General features: G+C 37.1%; 2 protein-coding genes, 1 long non-coding RNA gene and 1 pseudogene across 4 annotated transcripts in view; 1 reads left to right on the top strand and 3 right to left on the bottom strand.

Annotated features, from left to right (window-relative positions):
• Nucleotides 1–1661: 1661 nt before the first annotated feature.
• On the bottom strand, nt 1662–9023 carry LOC113681304 (CUB domain-containing protein 2). Its single transcript, XM_089192800.1, has 6 exons — nt 8750–9023; nt 5856–5888; nt 5330–5707; nt 4414–4788; nt 3772–4209; nt 1662–3101 (listed from the first exon to the last, which is right to left on the bottom strand). The coding sequence occupies exons 1-6, from the start codon at nt 8778–8780 to the stop codon at nt 3031–3033; spliced, it is 1326 nt and encodes a 441-aa protein (XP_089048926.1). The 5' UTR covers nt 8781–9023; the 3' UTR covers nt 1662–3030.
• A 916-nt stretch (nt 9024–9939) lies between these two features.
• On the bottom strand, nt 9940–14362 carry LOC149034901 (uncharacterized). Its single transcript, XR_016182633.1, has 2 exons — nt 14196–14362; nt 9940–10561 (listed from the first exon to the last, which is right to left on the bottom strand). It is a non-coding gene; the product is annotated as an uncharacterized LOC149034901 (long non-coding RNA).
• LOC149034902 (52 kDa repressor of the inhibitor of the protein kinase-like) lies at nt 12101–13079 on the top strand (annotated as a pseudogene).
• A 710-nt stretch (nt 14363–15072) lies between the features above and the next one.
• Nucleotides 15073–20769, bottom strand: part of LOC113676816 (cubilin) — a 54777-nt gene continuing 49080 nt past the window's right edge. The window contains exons 12-16 of one of the 2 annotated variants that reach the window (XM_089192730.1): nt 19844–20246; nt 19148–19522; nt 17608–18048; nt 16887–16973; nt 15073–16384 (exon numbers count right to left, since the gene is read on the bottom strand). In XM_089192730.1, the coding sequence (XP_089048856.1) occupies nt 16308–16384; nt 16887–16973; nt 17608–18048; nt 19148–19522; nt 19844–20246 (1383 nt within the window). In that variant the 3' untranslated portion in view covers nt 15073–16307. The remainder of the gene's footprint in view (nt 16385–16886; nt 16974–17607; nt 18049–19147; nt 19523–19843; nt 20247–20769) is intronic. The other variant, XM_089192729.1, reaches the window with a different exon arrangement.

The raw sequence follows: 20769 nt of genomic DNA, 5'->3' as shown, positions 1-20769 counted from the left end.
ACGATGATGAGTACCCAGAGTTCCTTTCCTACTTCCTGTACGGTGACGAGAAGGATCAAGGACGCTTTCTTGTTCCATATTCCAACTAAGAATCCTGATTTCCTCCAGATAATTGTTTTCATGAGGAATAATAAAAAAACTTCCATCTTAACAAAATTTCTAGACGACACTGATGTTAGATAAACGGGTAAAGTCAGAAGGAGAGTGGAGTCTGGACTCCACCTTACCATTTAGATCCGTGGGCTTTGTTACCAATCTCCTAAAGCCGAAACTCTTATAGCAAACTGATTGACATAATGTAAAGTATTTAATACTGACTTGTCTTGCAGAGGAGTTGATTGTGCTTTACAAAGAGACATGAATGAACAGAACTATGAACAGAACTGTACGCAGTAAAAAATTCAAATTGACTTCAATTTGAATCGAACCACTTTGCCTGCGGTTACTGGTCGATTAAAGGCTGTCGTGTGCATTTTTTCCACCAGTTTTCCGTTTTTTAATATACTTTCACTGACCACAGATTGTAAAAGGGGACGACACTCCCAAAGGAGTGGGCACCAAAGGCAATAAAGATCTGCTGTTGAAGAAAGCCATTCAGGTCTACTTGCCTGAGATCAATAGATCCTGGCCAGAAGAACATAAAGAAGTGAAAGACCCGCTCAAGAATCATAAATACGAGATCACATTTGTTGGAATTGATGGCGAAGAAGTTGCAAGTAAAGTGAAGATTGAAAGGAAGGTGTGGTTTGATGGAGCTAAACTCAACAAGTGAAGGTTGCCAAGGTTGCTGTGTCTAGAAGATCCTCGCAGCTAAGAACACTACTGAAACTAGTAGTTGTAAGTAGGACCTGAAAAAAATTTTTGGCCCGTACGGGATTTGAACTCATGACCTCTGCGATACCGGTGCAGCGCTCTACCAATTGAGCTAACAAGCCAACTGGGAAAAATTTTTTTCAGGTCCTACTTACAACTACTAGTTTCAGTAGTGTTCTTAGCTGCGAGGATCTTCTAATTTCATCTTTCCACCGCAGTGCAAATATATGAATTTTCATATATCTAAAAACTTCGTTGCTGTGTCTGTTAAGCAACTGAGCTTCTAACATAATACATTAAGTTGTCTCAAATAACTGATGGAGTTTAAAACGACTTCTCGTAAACATTTAATTTTGCCGTAAAGAACAATTATTAAGCAAAAGACCCCTTGCTTTAAATGTGGAAGGGACCACGATCGATGCCGGATTTTTCACTTTCTTTTTCTTTTTACCGGCATCAGGTTGTCTTTCCGCCGTGTGTTCAGTGTTTGAAATAAAACAACACAATGAAATCTATTATTTGCATAGGGAAACGCTAATTCTTTCTTTCTTCGCTCGAACTCAATTCATTTCCAACTTCTAAGGATAAATTTAAGAAAAAAAAACCTCTTTGTTGATTGAATAACTGGGGGAGAAGAAGACTTGTTGTAGACAAGAGCCTTAAGCAAGGGTAGCGTTACGTGACACAGCTGAACTTGATTGCGTGACGCACAGACTGCTTTGGTATGTGCAACGAGCTTTTATGCTCGGATGTAAAGTCATTGCTCACTCTTCCCGCCATCGATGTCACGGATGTAATAAGGGAACCAACCATACACGTAAATAATGAATTTTCAATAATAGAACCCATTTCAACCAGCATTAAAATCATGTTTAATATTACATTTGATTTACAACCAAATAAGGTAAAGTACGTTGAAGTTTTCTTTCACTTTTACACGTACAATGCTTCTATAAAAGCCGAAGCTAGAGCATAAATATAGCTCACGCTCATTTTAAAACTACATGATATTGTTTGTTCATATCCTCCCCATAATATATTCCTGTGTTGGCTAATGGTACTGTGACATTTCCAGAAAAATCAATAGAGTAAAACTGGGTTAATCAAGATACTCCACATGAAGCAATTATGTCTAGTTTTAATAATCAATTGGGTGTAAATGTAACTCCTACAAAAGTAGCCTGACTACTTTCCCTGTCTCTGACTAATCCATGGTAAAAAAAAAAGCCAACTAGAAAGAAGGTAATTCCTCACCACTTCATCTGCACAGTTACCCTCCAATTTATTACTTGTTAGACTTGTTTATTAAAGGGTACTTGAATATTAAAAAAATCATATAAAATACATACTACTACTATAAAATGCACAAGCACATACAAAATACCTCATCAAGTCATTGCATAGTTTTAAAATCATTATTATTGTTGTGTATATAATTATGCTAATCATCATCATTTACAACATCATTTACAACAATATCGTCATTACACTCTTCTGCTGCATAATATTACTTCATTATCAAGTAGACAGAGGATGAGGAGAAAATGCAAATCAAGGGAGGGAAGGGAGATTGTTTAACACTACTTTCTTGGAACAAACATTCTGTAGAAAGTATAGAGCAGGTAAGGAAAATTGATGTGAAGACCTGGAGCTGAGCAAAATTGAGAAAAAAATCTCTTTCAGTTTGATAGGCTTCCCTATTAAGTGCCATTCACATCCCATTTAATTTCATAAGGGTCTTGCCCAGGGATCCACTCTTAACCAATTATATTTACAAGGGTTGTAGGGAAATCTGAAGATTAAATAAGCAGGATTGACATTAGAATCCAGTAGGTGGCAGAAAACCACTGGCTGTCACACCACTTTGGGCCAGCTACTTTGTGAATTGTGATCAAAGACAGTTAAATACATATTCTTTAAACTTATTCCAACATCAATTTATGGCAAAAAAAATTACCCCAATAAAATTATGTTGTAGACTACTAGAAGTCACCTCTCTGAGAGCTTCAAATCTCAATTTTTCCCCAGGTTAACACATAACTTTTGCTTTGTAACATGTCATGCTTCTTTTGTAGGCATGTTGTACTTCAATTCAGCCACCTTCTCAGTACAGATCATGCATCTCTTAAATTTTCTAATGATAACCCTACATGAGGCAAAGAGCTTCCTTTGATCCAGAACACATGATGGTCTGAAAGTGACAATGTCCCTTAAAGGCTAATAAAGGGAAGCAGCTAGGGCAAGCATGGTAGGAATCAACAGGCCACCAGTCTTCATGGCTCCGGCCCCTACAAAAGGAAACACTCTCTTGATCAAATAATGAATAAAGTGGTGCAATGTACGTTTCTAAAGAAACTGAGGTGCTACATTGGTGAGGGGTGTTACAAGAGAAGGTAATTTTATCAATTGAGTTGTGAATGTAAATTAGTCACTCTAAAGACTTTCTAAAACTTTGTTCTTGCTTTTTTGACCTTGCCGACATGGACATTGTATATTGTTCTTGATACAGTACAAATGCTAAATTGAATTGGCCATGAGGTTGCAGCTTTGAGTTTACACATTACAGCTTTTCTTTAGACATGGCTCAACAGACTTGGAAATTAATTCTGGTGATAGATGACCTAAGAAGCAAACATACGCTCAAAATTCAATATTGAAGAATTTCCCAGTCATGGATATTGAAAACACCATGCAAAGGCTGGTGTAAGACAATGCTAATATGCACAGCAACTCTCAAATAAATGAGAAACAAAAGGTATTGTTCCTTTGATAGGAAATAAACAGGCACCTTTGTGATGAGAAAACAGAAGATATATACATTTAATATATATTTCATATGCAATGTTTTTGGAAACCGGTATATAAATATATAATGTATGACTGTGGACTTATAGGCCTCAGTGGTCTTATTTGGACCATGAAGACACAACACAAAAATCAAGTAAAATTGATAATTACTTGTTGGGGGTTCTGTTTGCTTAACTGTTGGTGTCATAACAGTTGGAGATGGATCATCTGTAGTCTCCGAGTATTGTACTTCAAAACCAGTACCACGATCATTACCAAAGCCAGATTCAAACTCCACAAACATTTGGTTACCACTTGACACCTTCACTTCCTTTGCAGATTCAGGACAGAAACGCCCCAGAAAAGGAGAGCTTTTTGAATCACCATCATAGATGTCCAGATGTGTGCACTGATCACATTGAGAGGAACATGTGCCAAACTTTAGATCAGTGAAAGTCAATTTGACACGTTTCCCAGCAGCTACAGTGATATTCCAGGTACAGGCTCTTTTATTAGCTTCATTTAGACCAGGAGGGACATCTGAGGGGTAACCAGGACTGCTGAACTTTCCATTTGAAGCCGTGAACAGGGTTGCTGCTTTAGGACAAACTGAAAAGGTGAAAAACAGTCAAAATGCTACATTAACAAAATTTACACAAATATTGTGAGGAGGATTCTATACAGAAGGAGAAGCAAAACCTAACCCACACATGCCAACTTTAGGCTTGAGATTCAAAGGATGGACACAAGTAACTAAGGTAATGTGGACTTTGTATCCCTTCTGATGCAAGTAGGTCCATTCCTGATACTTACTTCTTGGGTTGGATTCCAGTTGAGTGTAAACTGCTCTGAATCCCATAAAAATGAATTCCTGCAAGTTGTCTGAATGAAACTGCACCCTTAGACGATCCTTTAGTGAGTAGTACGTCACAGTTTCTGTGAGTTCTTTACATATTTTCCCACTTGGATTTCCTGAACTGTCAAAACCATACTGGACATCCAAATAGTCACAATTGCATTGATTACATTGTTGAATTTTTGTGGTATTCTCAATCTCAAGCTTGAGATGCTTTCCGTTGCTTGCAACAATATCCCACGTGCAGCTCTGGTTATCTGGATAATATCTGGGATAAAATGGAGAGGTAATAACACCTGATGCATCACTCAAATTGGCCATTGCTGGACACACTAGGAGACAAGATTGATAAAAAACACATTAGTATTGAATATTGCTCTCAACAAATCATGCATACATTTTTCAATAACAAAAGACGATCCCATTATTATCCCTTTGGCCCTTGGAGTGACTTACATCTGATTTGCCCATCCACCTTCATGTATACTGCACATTAAGGTCGGGAGAATAAAGGAAAATGATCACCAACTTAAGAAGCTCCTGATTATTCAACAAATTCTCCTTGTCAACACCTTTGAAAATGTATACAGTACAGCATGGAGAATATGCATACTGATATTTGGCTGTACATCTGTAACATCTGTAGAAGATTAATAGCAATCAGTAGGATGTTTCTAGGAAGAGGAGGGTACTGAAATTCAACAAGTTATTAAAGTTGAAGATATGAACAGAACAAAAAATTCCAAAATCAGTTCCCAACAGCTCCAAAAAAATGGCCAAACCATCAAACTCCTGCAAAAATTACAAGCTGCATATACACAGGGGTTTCATTTCTCCTTAGGAAAAGAAAACTTGAGATGTACGAGGACTTACACATATCAGGGGAGATCGCCTCATAAGATGCATTAAATCCAATGACTCCATGCAGAACTACTGTCGTCAATCTCACTTGAATGGTGTTTGTGGAAGTATACACAGGACTAGGAATAGACTGCCCACAGAGCTCAAAGGTGTCTTTTGCCTGTTCAGTTGATGCAACATCTGAAATACGAAGACGGGCCCCTTGTGCATTTCTACAGTCAGTTTTTTCAGCTGGTGACAGTGAAAAGGCGTGGAAAGTTATTTTCACCACAAATCCTTCTGGAACTGTGATATTCCAGAAACAAATTGAGCCTGCTGGTGTCTCGGTGGGAAAATTATGGCTTGAAAAAAGTCCAGAGGTTCCATTGATAACTTCTGGAGAGGCACATGCTGCGAACAAAAAACAAACTTTAATAGCAGCAATAGCAGGTTCTGACCTTCAAAAAGATGTTTATCATTTAATTCAGTGCTGATAAAATTAACACAATACATAAACAAAACAATTTTTAATTTTAATCAATATAAAAATATCACTTACGATTACATGCTGCATGATGAACCATGATGATGACTGCAAAGGAAGTAAGACTTATGTCATGATTGGAAGACTAAAAGTACTTTTTTGCCTTGTTGCACCTTTTATTATCAGACAGAAAGAAAGAGCTCTGAATCATGTTTTACAGAATACCAAGCAACAACATTTCATCTGAAAATTTTTCAGATAATGGGCCACTGTGCTGAATTTCAAACCAGTTCCTTGTATTGACGAGGAACCACAGCCTGGTAAATTTGGAGTACTTTTTGCTCTAAAATCTTCCTTCATAAATTTAAAGTTATGTCTGTTTTTTTTTTTTTTTAATGCAATTCACATGAAACAATGTGAATCACATCGACCCTTTAACTCCCAAAAGTGATTAACATACAACTTCTCCTTATCATATCCAAACATTATCCGTGAAACAGGTGGTGAGAATACTCAAACTCATCAGGTACAAGACATAAACCTTGATCAAACACCAAATTCTAGTAACCAATTTACAAGGAAATGTATCACAGCTAGAGGGGAGAGGTGACAATCAGATCTTGGGAGTTAAAGGGTTAAGACACCAAGAAATAGTACACCTTTGCCTACTTCAGCTTCGTGTTCAGCTGAATGTACACATATGAATTTGACAGCTTTCCTTTTTCCTTTTGTCCTTCTATCAATTTGAATTATGTTTGTGAAAACTGACAAATGGTAACACTCAGGTTTGTTAAATTATTCAAATTAGGGTGAATGGCATTATTTGTAGTTAAAAGAACAACAATGAAAGTAAAGGGGGTTATAGTTTCAGCCTCTTCATCACACTTACGTCATCTCAATTTCAAGAAAAAATACAAACTATTGCATATATGCAACATGTATGTTGAATTTCACGCAGAGCTTTTTTTGGAAAAATTATAGGCATTTCCAAGATAAACAGATTTAAGCTCAAATTAGTGTTCAGTGAATATTAGCGTCAAAAATATTCTGAGTTTGAGATGCCATAGTTTCTCCCCTGCTCTACAAAAATAGTGTGAAATTTAGTAAAATTACTAAGATCATATTAAAAATTTGTTCTTTGAAAAACAATTGAAACTGTTGGATAGAACTCAATTCAGAGCTCTTTCTCTCCATAGTATCATTTCATGGCAGTTATATTATATTGCAAACTTAGCAACAACATAACATTGAAACAGCAAAGTGTAATTTTTTACAATATATTCAGCAGCAAGGCCTTATCTAAAAAAAAAAATTACAAAGTTAAGAGAAAATATATCAAGGAATTTTCATCACCATTTCCAAAAAATATTTGAACCATTAATGATGGTGATAGGACTGAGTGGAATCCAATTCAGTCTTTAATGATGAGTGATTCACAAAATTGGATGACCACAAAGCCAGAGTCTAATTGCAGCTGGACAGAATGATTAGTGAATATTGGCAGAAACAGCTCAATATAATTTATTACAATTCATTCAGCAATAAGGCCTTATCTCAAAAAAAAATTCCCAAAACCCCATTCCTTTTGAGTGCTTTAAATATAGTCAGTAGGTGAGACAAAAAACTGTTTCCAGAAGTCAACCATGTTCATGTGCCCATAATGTGTGTATGAGCTGTCAGATCTCTCTTTAAACTTTTAATCAAAATTTTCACATAAGCTGGCAAATACTGAACTGAATTATGTAAAACTGTTATAAACAGCTTTCTTTCTAGTGAGTGACCTTGATGGTCAGTGAATTGACTAAAAAAGTAAGAAAATTGAACTATTAATGATGGTGATAGGACTGAGTAGAATCCAATTCAGTCTGTAATCATATGAGTGATTTACAAAATTGGATGATTGCAAAGCCAAAGTCCAATAGCAACTGTACAGAATGGTTTGTGAAAAATAAAGCAGCAAATGCACCAATCACATTTGAGGAAATTGTAATGGTTATGATTAAGTCACACTACACATCAGCAAAAATATCACATACCAAGGGAACACATGTTCATGTGCATGGAGATCAAAAAGTGTCTTCACAACAACCAACAAATTACATAGGAGATAATAATATTGTTAATGATGTCATAGAATTACAGATTGCTATCTTAAATACTCACAAACATGAACTCAGGAAAAAGTTAAGTTTTTTTTAAATTTAAATTAACGTTATCAGTAAACTACCCTACTCAGGACCTGTTGGAACACTGAACTATGCAACAAAATACCCCAACAAAACGTGGTGATTAAGTTTAAGTTACTGGATAACTGTATTTCCTTGCAAAAAATAAAACGTACATGATTAATATCACAACTTTCGTTTATACACCACATATTTTAAACGATCAACATAACACAAATTCATCGCAAAGGGATAAACCGCAACATTTATTGAATGGTAAAGAGCCTACTGAGAGCTTTAATTTTCGACGGTCGACAAAAAGTACATTTGAGCCTCTCTATTACATACGCCCTCCATAAGATATCTAGTTCAATTCACTGATGGCCGAAGCTCACCAAGTACACTCGCAATCACGCGATTCCTGTGCGCTTTGGAACCTGTGGGAGTGGATTACAACGTGCCTTCGACTCGAAATCGCCCTTTTTTCAACAAAATCGTTCGTTTATATCCATGGTTGTTTTTTTGCGTGTGTGAAGCGTTCTAGGTGTTATTGTTAAAAGCATCATCAATCACAACGACATTGGTAGGTGCAGGAGAGCGATCTTCGATTTTCGTCCGAAATCCCACAATAGCGAACAATCGCCAACGAAATTTACACCCAAGTAGTTGGTTACAACGTTGCATGATAAATTAACCAAGATTCGAAACGCCAAAGGTATCTTATAAAAAGCTAACGCGTTAAAATCTAATGCTTATTTTAAGAGCTGATTTCGATATAAATCCAGTAAAAGTTGATATACTCACGGAACACGTTTGAGACGTGCATCAAAGACATTCTGCTGAACCAAACAAACGGAGTCTTGCCAACCAAAACCTGGAACTGTATCGTTTCTGAAAGAACGAAAAGCTCTCTTCTCTATTTGTTCGAATCAATTTATTCCACCTTGGAAACTAGAACAATATTTATCGATTCTGACGAATGAGTTTGCATAAATAGGGATGACTCGACACCCAAATATTCCCACAGATGAGTACGCACAGCTATGCAACCGCCCAATCATATGCGCCTTCAAGAGGGTCAGCATTAGATTCCATCCACCAAAACCACACCTCGGTCGAGAGGGACTGAGATGGAATATTTAATGACTTGCAAAACATAACCGAAGATTCTCTGAAATCCGCAAGTGATGTAGCCGAACATCCGAAGCTGTAAATCCCATGATTCTTGAGGAACAAACAGAAACAGCACAGCGAGAATTTTAAGTCGCGAACCATTGATGGTAGACATGCAGATAATTTAGGATACGTAAATTCTGTTGATGAGGCGCATAAACTTATTGCGGAATTTGAAACAGGATTGACGACGAAGTTTTCTTTCTTTAAAGCTGTCAAAGGTTTCGGGAACACCGGTGTATATATATGTATATATATGTATATATATATATATATATATAGATATATATATATATAGATATATATATATATATATATATATATATATATATATATATATAACTAACTGCAGACAGTACTGTTTCGGCCTTCTGGGCCTCATCAGTGCAGTGCTGATGCTAGGATGGAGGTAAGGCAATATAGCCACCCCAAGTGATCTCACACATGTGGGATCACCTAAGCCATGCCAGAGTGCTCAAACTAGAAAAACTAGTGGGCGTGCATAATGCTAGCAGCAATATATATATATATATATATTGATATAGCTCTTTGACATTACATAGCTTTGCTATCGCTATTGTGCATTCTCACTAGTTTATCTAGTTCAAGTTCTACCACAATTGTGGAATCATTCGGATTAATTTAATGCTTACACCTCCTTTCTCGGACAGAAGTCACAAAATACTGGGGGAAGATGCATGAGATATTTAAGGAGCAAAAATTCGTTTTTTACTGGTGTGCCTTTCCTAATTTTGGGAAGGAAAGTGCAATTGCCAGCACGGCATAGATAGAACAGCTGGAGAGAAAAAGAAACGAAAAGATGCAGAAGAAGTACTGTATATAATAATTTCTTTATATCCTCAACCTTTGTGTTTCTGTCAACTATGGCTTGCTAATTCAAAAGGTCAAATACATGAATGGGTCATATGACATTGATCTCAGAATACTTTTATGGCAAACGTGATAACAGTTCAATCTTGACTAAATTGAAGATGGTTTAGAAGTTAACAATTATAAGAACTTTTCACTAACATATGCTGCTGACAAAGGAGAAAATATATGCAATTCTGCATTTTTTGCTTTCTATCAAGCAATCATATGTTGGCTCCTTATCACACTATGACACTTCCTTTTTGTCACATTCCAAAAAATAACTTGAGAAATATACTGTCACTCATCTTACACTGTTATATTTACCTATTACAGAAGGCTGGAAACAAAGATTTTGTTTTCAAGAAAATAAGATTTCTTGTCCAAGACACAAGGAAGTTTGACTGCAAAGCCGATAAAAATGCGAGAAATTTTTTTTTCAGAGAACAAGGTAGTTCTACTCATGTATAAACAGAACAAATCCAATTTAATAAATCAGATATGTGGCATGACTCCTTTTCTTCCATCCCCACTCAAAACAAGCAAACACACCTATAGAGGTTCCAGTCTGGTCTGCAAATGAAAAGGAGGAAGGTGATCACTGCAAAATTAAGCATTAGGGTTCTTATTTATAACATATTGATTATTGTATACTGATATGTAGAAATTAAGGTTGCAAGTAGCAGCCAGCTGAGTTATAGTTTGAGTTTTATCAAGTCCATTACTTTGTTAAATTTAGAGTAACCTTGTCTTGAGAGAGGAAAATTGAGGAGCTGTAATATACTAATCATCAATTAGGGACCACAAAGAAAAACTTATTTATAGAGACTTTTGAAGGAGAGGGGTAAGACTTGTGACAAGCTGGCAGACATATAGATAAACTTTACTGCTAAATGGGTTACAATACAAAGTGCTCAGTATTTGGATCAGCTATGGCTCAACTTAAACTTTGCTTTAGCTTCAAGTTTAATCCTTTGTGGTTTCCTTTCTCTGTGTTTATTTTTCAAGTTATGTACACAGAAGAACACAAAAATGACAAGGAATGCTTTTGAATATCAAGAGGCTGGAATAAGCAAGAAACCAAAACTGAATTTTAAACAGTACAAAGTTAATTTGATCTTCCAATGTTATTTAATTTTAACCATAGAATTTGCTATTTAAATTTATCCCCTCCATTTTTCTGGGTATTGTGAGCAAAAACAAACAATTATCACAAAATGCATGGTATACAATGCAGAGGCGGATCCAGGGGAGGGGTTGAGGGGGTTGCAACCCCCCCTTTGAGGAGCATTTGTCTCTTGTTATTTGTTTTATTCTTCTTAAATTAATTATAAATAAAATCTTCTTACAAAGTTTTTCTACTTCTACCATTCGACTGCTTGTCAAGTTATAAAAGGTAATGTACATTTTGCGAAACGTGTATGCGTCAAAAATTAAGGAAAGGCTTACAGCTGAGCTAAGGACTAAGGACCTTTCTTTCACGATCATAGCTGACAAGAGCACTGATCCACACTCAAACCAGGAGATCTTATCTTTATGCTTGAGGTTTGTGGACCAGTCTTCGCCAAACAATCCTCATATCAAAGAATGCCTGATCAATTTCGTTCATTTGGAACGAAATGCCACCATGATTTCAAGAAAGATTTTGGAATCTCTCTCTGATCCATCTATTTCTTTGGATCCCAGCAACATCCGTGGTCAGGCATATGATGGAGCTTCCGTTATGCAAAGTGGAAAAGAAGGAGTGCAGGCCAAGATAAAAGAGATCAATCCGTTAGCTCTTTTCACACATTGCTATGCTCACTGCCTGAACCTCTCCATCGCAACATCATGCAAACTGTCGGAAGTGCGAAATTTGATAGGTCAGATTAACGAGGCATATCTATTTTTAAATAACAGCCCAAGCGACAACAGCTGTTTGCGTTGACTCGGAAAGAATACCTGCCTGAGAATTCTTACAGCAAGCTTCCAGGTCTATGGAAGACACGCTGGGTGGAGACACACGTGCCTAGATTTTTTCCTGGAAATGTACGAGTTCCTAGTCACCTTTCTAGATGCTTTTATTTCCCCGTACGATTACCCAAACTTGAAATCGTCTACTTGAAGCTGGAATTGGGACAAAGATACTATCACAAAAGCCCAGGGACTGAAAGCCTCTTTGTTGTCTTTCCAGACCATAGTGGTTTTTATTGCGACCAAGAATACTCTTGATGAAGTCAAAACTCTTGCATCAAAGCTGCAGAAACCGGATCAAGATATTTTTGAAGCTTACATGATGGCTGACGAAGTAATTGGAAACATCAAGTCCGTTAGAAAAAACATTGACAGCAACTTTCAAGTTTGGTACAAACAAATATTAGACCTTGCTGAAAAATTGGGAATTGTTGAAGCTATATTCCCAGGAAGACATGCATACAGAGGAATCGCTCAAACATTCCCAGCTGTAGTCCAATTTATCATTACAAAAATCTGTGGCTATTCCCCTTCTTGATTCTCTGATTATTCAAATGCAAGACCGATTTTCTGACGAAGATCACCACGCCCGTCACTTGCTTTATCTAGTACCCTCTATCATAGTTAATAAAACCCTGAAGCTATCTGAAGCAACAGAAGGCATGTTGTTCTGGGAGAATGACCTTCCATTTCCCAAATCCCTTTGAAATGAGCTGCGAAGATGGCAAATTATGTGGCAGTCAGCAGAGAAGGGACTTCCAAGCAATCTTCTACTCGCACTTGGCGTGTGTGACAAGGATGCTTTTCCAAACATCCATCGTCTTCTTCTCATTGCATGTACCCTACCAATCAGTATTGCGGAAGCCGAGTGATCCTTTCACTCATGAAATGGATCAAGACGAGCACCAGATCAATGATATATGAAGAGAGCTTTTCAGATCTCGGCATTATTGCTGTGCATTACCCTGAGAGATTCGAGGTAGACGAGATATGCGAGGCCTTTGTAAAAGCTCATCCTAGGAGACTCTTTAAGGCTACGTTCTTTGATTAACCAGGTATTTAGAGAAACGAAAAATAACTATTTTTGATACTGCTGTCCCTTTCAATCGTGCACTTTCATTTTTGGGATTATTGTTGAAAAATAACATAAACCTCAGATTTTGTATCATACCTACACAACGCTTTTCAAGTCTCAGGAATTCTGTAAATGGCGCTTTAGATCGAAAAATCGGAAACTTTTTTTTGGGTGGGGGGGGGGGGGGGGGGACCCTTGCGCCAGAGGCAAGGTGGCTGTCACTCGACTTCCATATCATTGGTGTTAAAGGTTATTAGAATAGTGTAAAACCCCCCCTTTGAGAAATTCTTGGATCCGCCCCTGCAATGGTTTGATTCACCAATGTGGCAAAGGCCTTTCACTATCTATCCATAAAAAGGGAAATAGTTTGTAAACTGTAAGACATTCTGCATGTTGAGTGTATACTTATTTATCCATGTGAAATTAAAGGTTACTTGAAATAAATGAGAAAGATTTATAGGATTTTCAGACCCCTGATAACAATTACTAATGTGCTGATTTGTTGTACTTAAAGGTTATGATTTTAGCGGAAATAGTGGAAGAAATTTCTGGACCTGGAATTTTGTTGAAAATGTTTGTTTAAATAAGTTTAAGTCAGTTAAAAACTCTCCTGTTTCAAGATTACATGATTACCACACCAGAACCTTTTGTGGCTATATTATGCACCATGTTATGATTATGGTTTCAATAATAAAAGGTGCTGACTCAAGAACTTTCCAAAATATCTCTACATACAAAGAAATAGATTGTGGTTATGTACTCCAAATAGCAGGTCACATCAGTCTTCTGTAAGGAAGTAGCAGAAATTTCTGTGGTGGTTTTGGTGGATGGAGAGAAACATCCACGAAAACCACTTTATTGTATGTGTTAAGAGTTATGATAATCATTATGAACGTTTGGTCGGTCAGCAATTGTGCACCATAAAAAATAATTAGCCAGAGCACTAACTGCTAATTAGTGGTATAAATCTTTTGTCTCCCTGAACATCTAACAATGGCTATAGATAAAATTTAAAAAATATATTGTTGATGGTTTTGGTCAAAGTTTTGGTGGATGTTCCCTAATGACATCCACCAAAACTACGTAACATCTAAGCACCTTTTAAATACGTGAAATATCTGCATAAAATTGCGTAAAATGTTTTATAATACTACAATCGAACAATAAATTAATACTTACCATTTCTTTAGTAAAAAGTTTTGACGCAATTTCCTAAACAAATAATACACTTGGGTCATCGGGATAAGTCGGTATGTTGTCGTAGCTTCGTAATTTTTTTCCATCATTCCATCTCAGTCCCTCTCGACCAAGGTGGTTTTGGTGGATGGAATCTAATGCTGACCCTTCAAGAGTGGCTTAGCTACCGCTCGATAATCCAAATCGCAGCAGTCGTATGGACAAAGTTGAAGTATTTGCAACATTTTAATTGAGCATTTGTTGATTTTACCTAGGTCTTCGATTTCAGTACATACCTTGATTTGCACTAGCAATCACTTTCAGCACACGATTTTGATCATTCCTCGTAATTTTGCGCAGACTGTTCGTCCTTTCACCTAACTTGGAAAATGGTGCCTTACCGACGTGAACGGCAACTTCACGTCTTACTCATGTGTGTAGCAGCTATCGGAAATGAGAAGAACGGGCCGCCAGAAAGAGAGGCCAGAGGGTAAACTGAGAAGAAGGGAGGCGGCTGTCAGACAAATCAACAATTCGATATCTACTTTTTTTCTATAAAAAAAGATCTCTTTCCGCTATGAACCTGTATTTAGTCACCACAGCAAATCGCAATCCCTAATCCTTCAAATTCCATGGCACCGCATAATACTGCGTCATCTTGCTGTTTAGCTATTCGTGTCAATGATCTTCTGCCGTAAGAATCCCTCTTTCTTTTGGGTTCACTCCGGCTCATCTGTTTCGTTTATTCCTAACCTGCCCGCAAGCGACCATTCAAGATTTCATGTTCTCTAAAGTGAATATAACCTTAACGAAGCTGAAAAAGCTTCACTTTGTCAACATCTTGATCCTAAAACGAAACTTCATTGACAGGACCCAAAACAATTTGCCAAAACACCCAGGTAAACTTTATTTCCAGTATTTCAACTGGTAAATTTTAAAAATTATGTCAGCTTGATCTTAAATAAATACAAAACTGCCGCAGCAACAAATGTTACCAAGAATATACTAGTAAGAAATTTTAAAGCAAACCTCTTTAGAAATTTGACTACTACGAAATTTTAGATCTTCTGAGATCGTTCTTACATAACTCTTGTAAATAAAAGTAAATTAAACTATATTTACTAAGTAATACATATGCCACGCAAGTGCCTACAGCTAACCGCCATCCACTCTACAGTACTATTTGCCAAACTATTAACGAGTTCCTCACAACGTTGTGACAACCGAAGATCCAACCATTGTGGTTGGTTGGTTTGATTCCTCACAGGATCTGCATACTTTGGCTTAAGATCTACATGATGAATTACTCTCAACGACAATTCTTAAGGAATTTAAGAGTGCTGTAAGAGTGCCACATTTGTAATGTAAAGGCAGTCTTCTAAGATTTTCCAACAGTTATAAATTTTAAGAGTTAGGAATGTTTACTAAATAAAAGTAGCTAGAAAGCTATAACAACATTCTCTAGACATCAGATGGCCAAATGGCTCGAAATACTGAGTAAAATACCACATTTTTTCAAGCAGATAAAGTTCACCAATAACTCAGCCAATTTTCACAGCATTTTCTTATGAACAACTTTAGACACCTCTCAGGTTAAGCGCATGGTCGCCATCAAAATATTAATCAGTCGTACCTCTGCTCAGCGGTCATTCACGGGATTGGCGGAGTGATCGCTTAACACAAGTTGATGGCTCACACAGTTTTACGAAACAATAAAAAAACGCCATTTTATGCCATGGGTGGTTCCGCTCTAAGTGACCATTCAATACAGGTGCAAGACAGCGCAAACAGGCTAAACGGACTCAGCAACGGGTGAGCACGACCATTTAATAAGGCTGGCCGCTTATTAGAAGAGAAAACTACCGTGTTTAAGGGAACACAAAATTCAGAACCTTGACAACCGACCACTTAATAAAGTGTGACCGCTGAACGCTTAATACACGTTCGACTGCGAGAGCAAGCTGTTTGAAGTTTAGTGACTAATAAATAAAGAGACTTTGCAACTTCATACCTTTTTAGGAAAAAAAAAATTGCCAGACATTAAGAAAAGGAGAAAACAGAGCACTTCATAGGCGGTACTTTCTCTCTAAAAATGTTCATAGGTTAACTTTTCCCTCAATTGTCAGACTTTGGCTTAAGGTTCTCCATCTCAGGTTGGGGAACATCTTCATTTTTCTGTTTTTTCCATTTACCTGTTGAAAGAATTGTAAACATCGCATTTAGTCGGTAAAAGAGACAAAAATAAAATTATCACCTTTCATTGACATGGGTAATAGAGCAAGTTTCCAGTTGGAATAACATCGTGAAATGACAGGCAAGAAAAAAAAGAAAGTCGGTAAAAATTGTTGACATTCTGACACTTTCTTCTCCTTCCTTTCCTATGGCGTTACGAGTATCCTATCCAAAGAGGAAATTCTTGAGGGCCTTGCATATCTGTTTATCGACTGATCTCTTCATTTCACACGAGTGTTTTGAGTACGGTGATACTGAAAAAGAGGGGATACCAAAACACTGTGGCAGCGTCTTGTCTCAGACCTCTTGAGTCCAGCACACTCGCTACCAGGTGCCAATGATTTTATCCCACAGGGACAATTATAAATAGATCTCATCACAACAGCTGATTATAAATGTAGACCTTGACAGTTACTTTACAAACAAACAGATCTGGAAAAGTAATCTGTGAATAAAACTTACGATAGTACTTGAAAGCTGCTATCACCATTGTAATTAATACTGGTACTGCCACTGAGATCCCCACAATGGCGCCTGGGCTCAGGCCGCCTGAAAATTGATACATATTTCTTTGTTATATGATCCACACCCATTAAAGGACTGTTGGAAATCTGCATATTGCATGTTTGATTTTTTAAAAAGTTGTTGAAATGTACCCATGCAAAACCTTCACATTTGATTCCTGGATGATACTGTACAAGTGACCAAGACAGAATTTCTCCTTACAATATCAATACAATATCAAGCAGGCAGGTGATGAGAATAGAGAAGAATATCAATTATGGGATTATTAGTTGATCCAATAGCAAATTCTCTTAACTAACATCATAAGAATTGTATGGCAGATAGTAAGGAGAATTACTAATTAGATCTTGGGAGTGAAAGGGTTAAAGGATTAAATAATGTGGAGTGCAACCTCATTGCCTAACTGAGATGTGAACTCATCATGATTACCCTCCTTAATTTGCTGCTGGCCATTTTTACTCCAAGTTTGAGAGAGTTATTGGGGAAGTAGAATGTCTTGCCTAAGAAAGCAACTCAATGACCTGGTTACTCAGGTCTTGAACCCAGAGCATAAAACACAAAGTCTGTCTTGCTCTGAGTAGAATGCTACTGTATGACATCCTTAACAGACCCATGGAAAAATAAGTGGATTTGTAGTGTATGTGTCAGTTCAGCTTACCAATAGTGGGTATTGGTCCTGGCGTCAATCTTGGTGTTGGTCCTGGTGTTGACCCTGGTGTTGACCCTGGTGTTGTTTGAGTGGACGCAACTGAATAGGATGCCTCAAATCCACGATTAACATCAGTACCAGCATGAAACATTACAAACATTTGATTTCCACTGGAAGTTGTGTTTGGCAAAAGTGAATTCTGACAGAAACGCCCCAGTAAAGTTGAGCTTGTGGAATTTCCATCATAAAGCTCCACATAGGAGCAATGACTAGAATTGCAATTTGCACATGAACTAAGGACAAAATAAGTAAATGCCAACTTCACGGATTCACCAGCTGAAACGGTTATGATCCATGAACAATTCCTTGATGCAGTATAGTTACCTACTGGAAAATTGGTGCTGCTGATCTTTCCACTATCATAGAGAGAAATTGGCTCTTTAGGACAAACTGCAAGTTTTAAGGAAAAAAAGAATCATTTCATGAAAATGAAAAGAAAAAAGTTAATTTCATCCTCTAAGTCAACCTCTCTCTCTGTCCCCCACTGCTACACCCTATTAAATTACTGAGAAGCAGTTTTGGTGGAAATTAATGTCTGAATTGATGAGGTACAGAATGGTTTAACAGAAATCCCCAAAAAATTAAAGGACATGGAATATAATTGACTAACTCATTAACATATTGACTATAAGTGGCTGAGTCACTCACTTTGTAACTCAGCCACTAATTTCCTGAAAGCAGGAAGCATGCACTTACCAGTTTTATGAATAAAGGTGGTAAGTTTCTAAAGAAACTGTGGTGCTGTGGGGGCTGGAGAGTATAACAGGGTAATTTGGTATTATCAACTGAGTTGGTAACATAAATTGACCACCATAAAGAGTTTCAAAGCTGGCACTTCAAGTGTTAGCCCTTCATGGCATTTGCTCTGACAAAGAGCTAATGCTCAAAACATCAGCTTTGAAACCCTTTATGGTGGCCAATTTACGTTATCAACTCAGTCTTAAATACCAAACAACCAAGTGATATTCTTAGTTGCTTTATACTACAGAAATTAGACTCAACCTTGCATGGCATGAGTCGTGGGTTAGGATAAGTCAGTAATTTCAGTACCATACTGACAAGGATGGGAAAACCAGACAACAAGGGCTGACACTTCAAACATCAGCTTAGAAACTATTTACAGCAGCCAATTTATGTTATTAACTCTGTTGATACTACTAATTTACCCTAACAAGTATAAGTTGTATTGACTCATTGAACAGTAAATTTAACTCTGTGAAGGGCAACTACACAATTTACCAATTAAAACACACAATACAGAATTTACTGAAAAAAATTAAGACTGCAAGATAACTATGCACATCTGAAATAATTCAGGAATAGTTAAATGAGTTATGATCCTCACACAAAAGGCATGGAGATGCAAGCAAACCACAAAACCATCTTTCTGACAAAGACCATATTTTGTAAATTGATTGTGCCAAATGTATTGAATAAATTTATTTATGGTACGTGTTAAAACTTTCTCTGGTTTTTATCTACTACCTACTTGGAGGACTGTGGTTCAACAGCCTGTAAGTTGCCTCAAATCCATCATAATCCATGTTTGTATCATCAGACACAAACACCACCCTCAAGCTTTCATTCAGTGAATAAAATTTTACAGGAATATCCCTTGGTGTACCACATAGTTTTCCAGGTGGCACTTCATCACTGAAGCTATTCTGAACTTCCATATAATCACATGAGCAAGCAGCGCCACCACAACGTTCAAGATTATAGTCTGGTATTGTGAGCTCAACACGGTATCCTTGTTTCCCTATAATCTTCCAGCTACATGTCTGGTTGAATGGATAGTTTCTTGGATTAAAGGGAGAGGAAAAAGAACCTGATGTTTCATCAAGGATCATATCTGTTGGGCACACTGGAAAGAGTAACAAAAATTGTATCAGGCTTTGAAAACTGTTCTAGTTTTGATTTTACACTCCACTGTGGTCAACTGGTTGATTTTCAATACGGCCTACAGCTCATTTTCCGTATGTTGATGGGTTTCAACTTAAATAAGTATAATGTACATATTTGAATACATTCAATTATTTTTTCTACAGACTATAGCTGTTCATAGTTTGTCTACTTCATTATTTTCAGGTTATACTCAACAAAATTCTTGCTTAGTTCAATAGGGTACATGCTCAGTACACTTCTATGCTTCATTCATAAACTACTATAGAAGAAAAGCTCTTACGTGAATCTCCATCTATTGCCTCAAAGGTTGCATTGAACCCTTTGTTTACAGGGCCGGTGTGAGATTCAAATCTCACTTGAATGAAATTTCCCTTGGAGTACACAGGAGAGGGAAGCTTTTGACCACAGATCTTAAAGTCATCAGGATTTCCTCCATGAGAAGCAACATTTGTGATAAAGACTCGGGCACTATCTGTTGCCGCTCCAGCACAGTCATCATTTTCACCTGCTACCAGGGTAAAGTTCAAGAAGGTCAGTTTGATGATTTTCGTACTGGGCACAGTGATATTCCAGGTACAAATCCTGTTTGCATCATAGTTGTTGGGAAAATTGGGGCTGGAAATGTTACCACTTGAGGCATCAATGGATTCTCCAGCAGGGGTGCAAGCTGAAAAAAAGTGCATCTTTTACTCATTCTTTTGATTTCTTGTTACAGAAGAACGAGTTGAGTTTTCATAAGTTTTTATTTATTACCAGGGTAAATTTCAAGAAGGTCAGTTTTATGATTTTGCATGCCTATGGGTAACATGATATTCAAAGTACAAGCACTGCCCTGTGCAAAGTTGTTGGGAAATTAGGGCTGGAAAAGTAATCAATAGAATCAGCTAAGAGTCCAGAGGTAAAAACTGCAATTACAAGGAATTATTTGAAAAAAGACATTGTCAATTATCAATAATTAAGTCTCTATTTATAGAGAGCAAAGCATGCAAATCTTACTGAAAACCCTTTAAGAGATTAACAATTAATTTCTCCCTACAATATCCATACATTGTTCTGCAAAAAAAAACATGCACATGCTTGCAATTTTTCCAAACCCACACAAAAAGACATTTTTTAAAAGTTAATCATTATAACTAAGTAAAATGTATAAAAAGTACAAACGAAGCAAAACTTCTGTCATGAAAGCTGTATTTCCTGAAATGTCGC

The sequence above is a fragment of the Pocillopora damicornis genome, chromosome 13, assembly GCF_964200805.1.
Source record: "Pocillopora damicornis chromosome 13, jaPocDami1.2, whole genome shotgun sequence".
NCBI classification, from domain to species: domain Eukaryota; kingdom Metazoa; phylum Cnidaria; class Anthozoa; order Scleractinia; family Pocilloporidae; genus Pocillopora; species Pocillopora damicornis.
The sequence above is the reverse complement of the archived record's forward strand: the minus strand, read 5'-3'. Positions and strand labels throughout refer to the sequence as shown.

Coding starts and splice junctions, on each gene's coding strand:
- LOC113681304 (XM_089192800.1), bottom strand. CDS start 8,780: ATGTCTTTGATGCACGTCTCAAACGTGTTCC. Junction 5,708..5,855: donor TCATCATGCAGCATGTAATC/GTAAGTGATATT, acceptor TTTTGTTCGCAG/CATGTGCCTCTCCAGAAGTT. Junction 4,210..4,413: donor ACTGGAATCCAACCCAAGAA/GTAAGTATCAGG, acceptor TCACCTTTTCAG/TTTGTCCTAAAGCAGCAACC.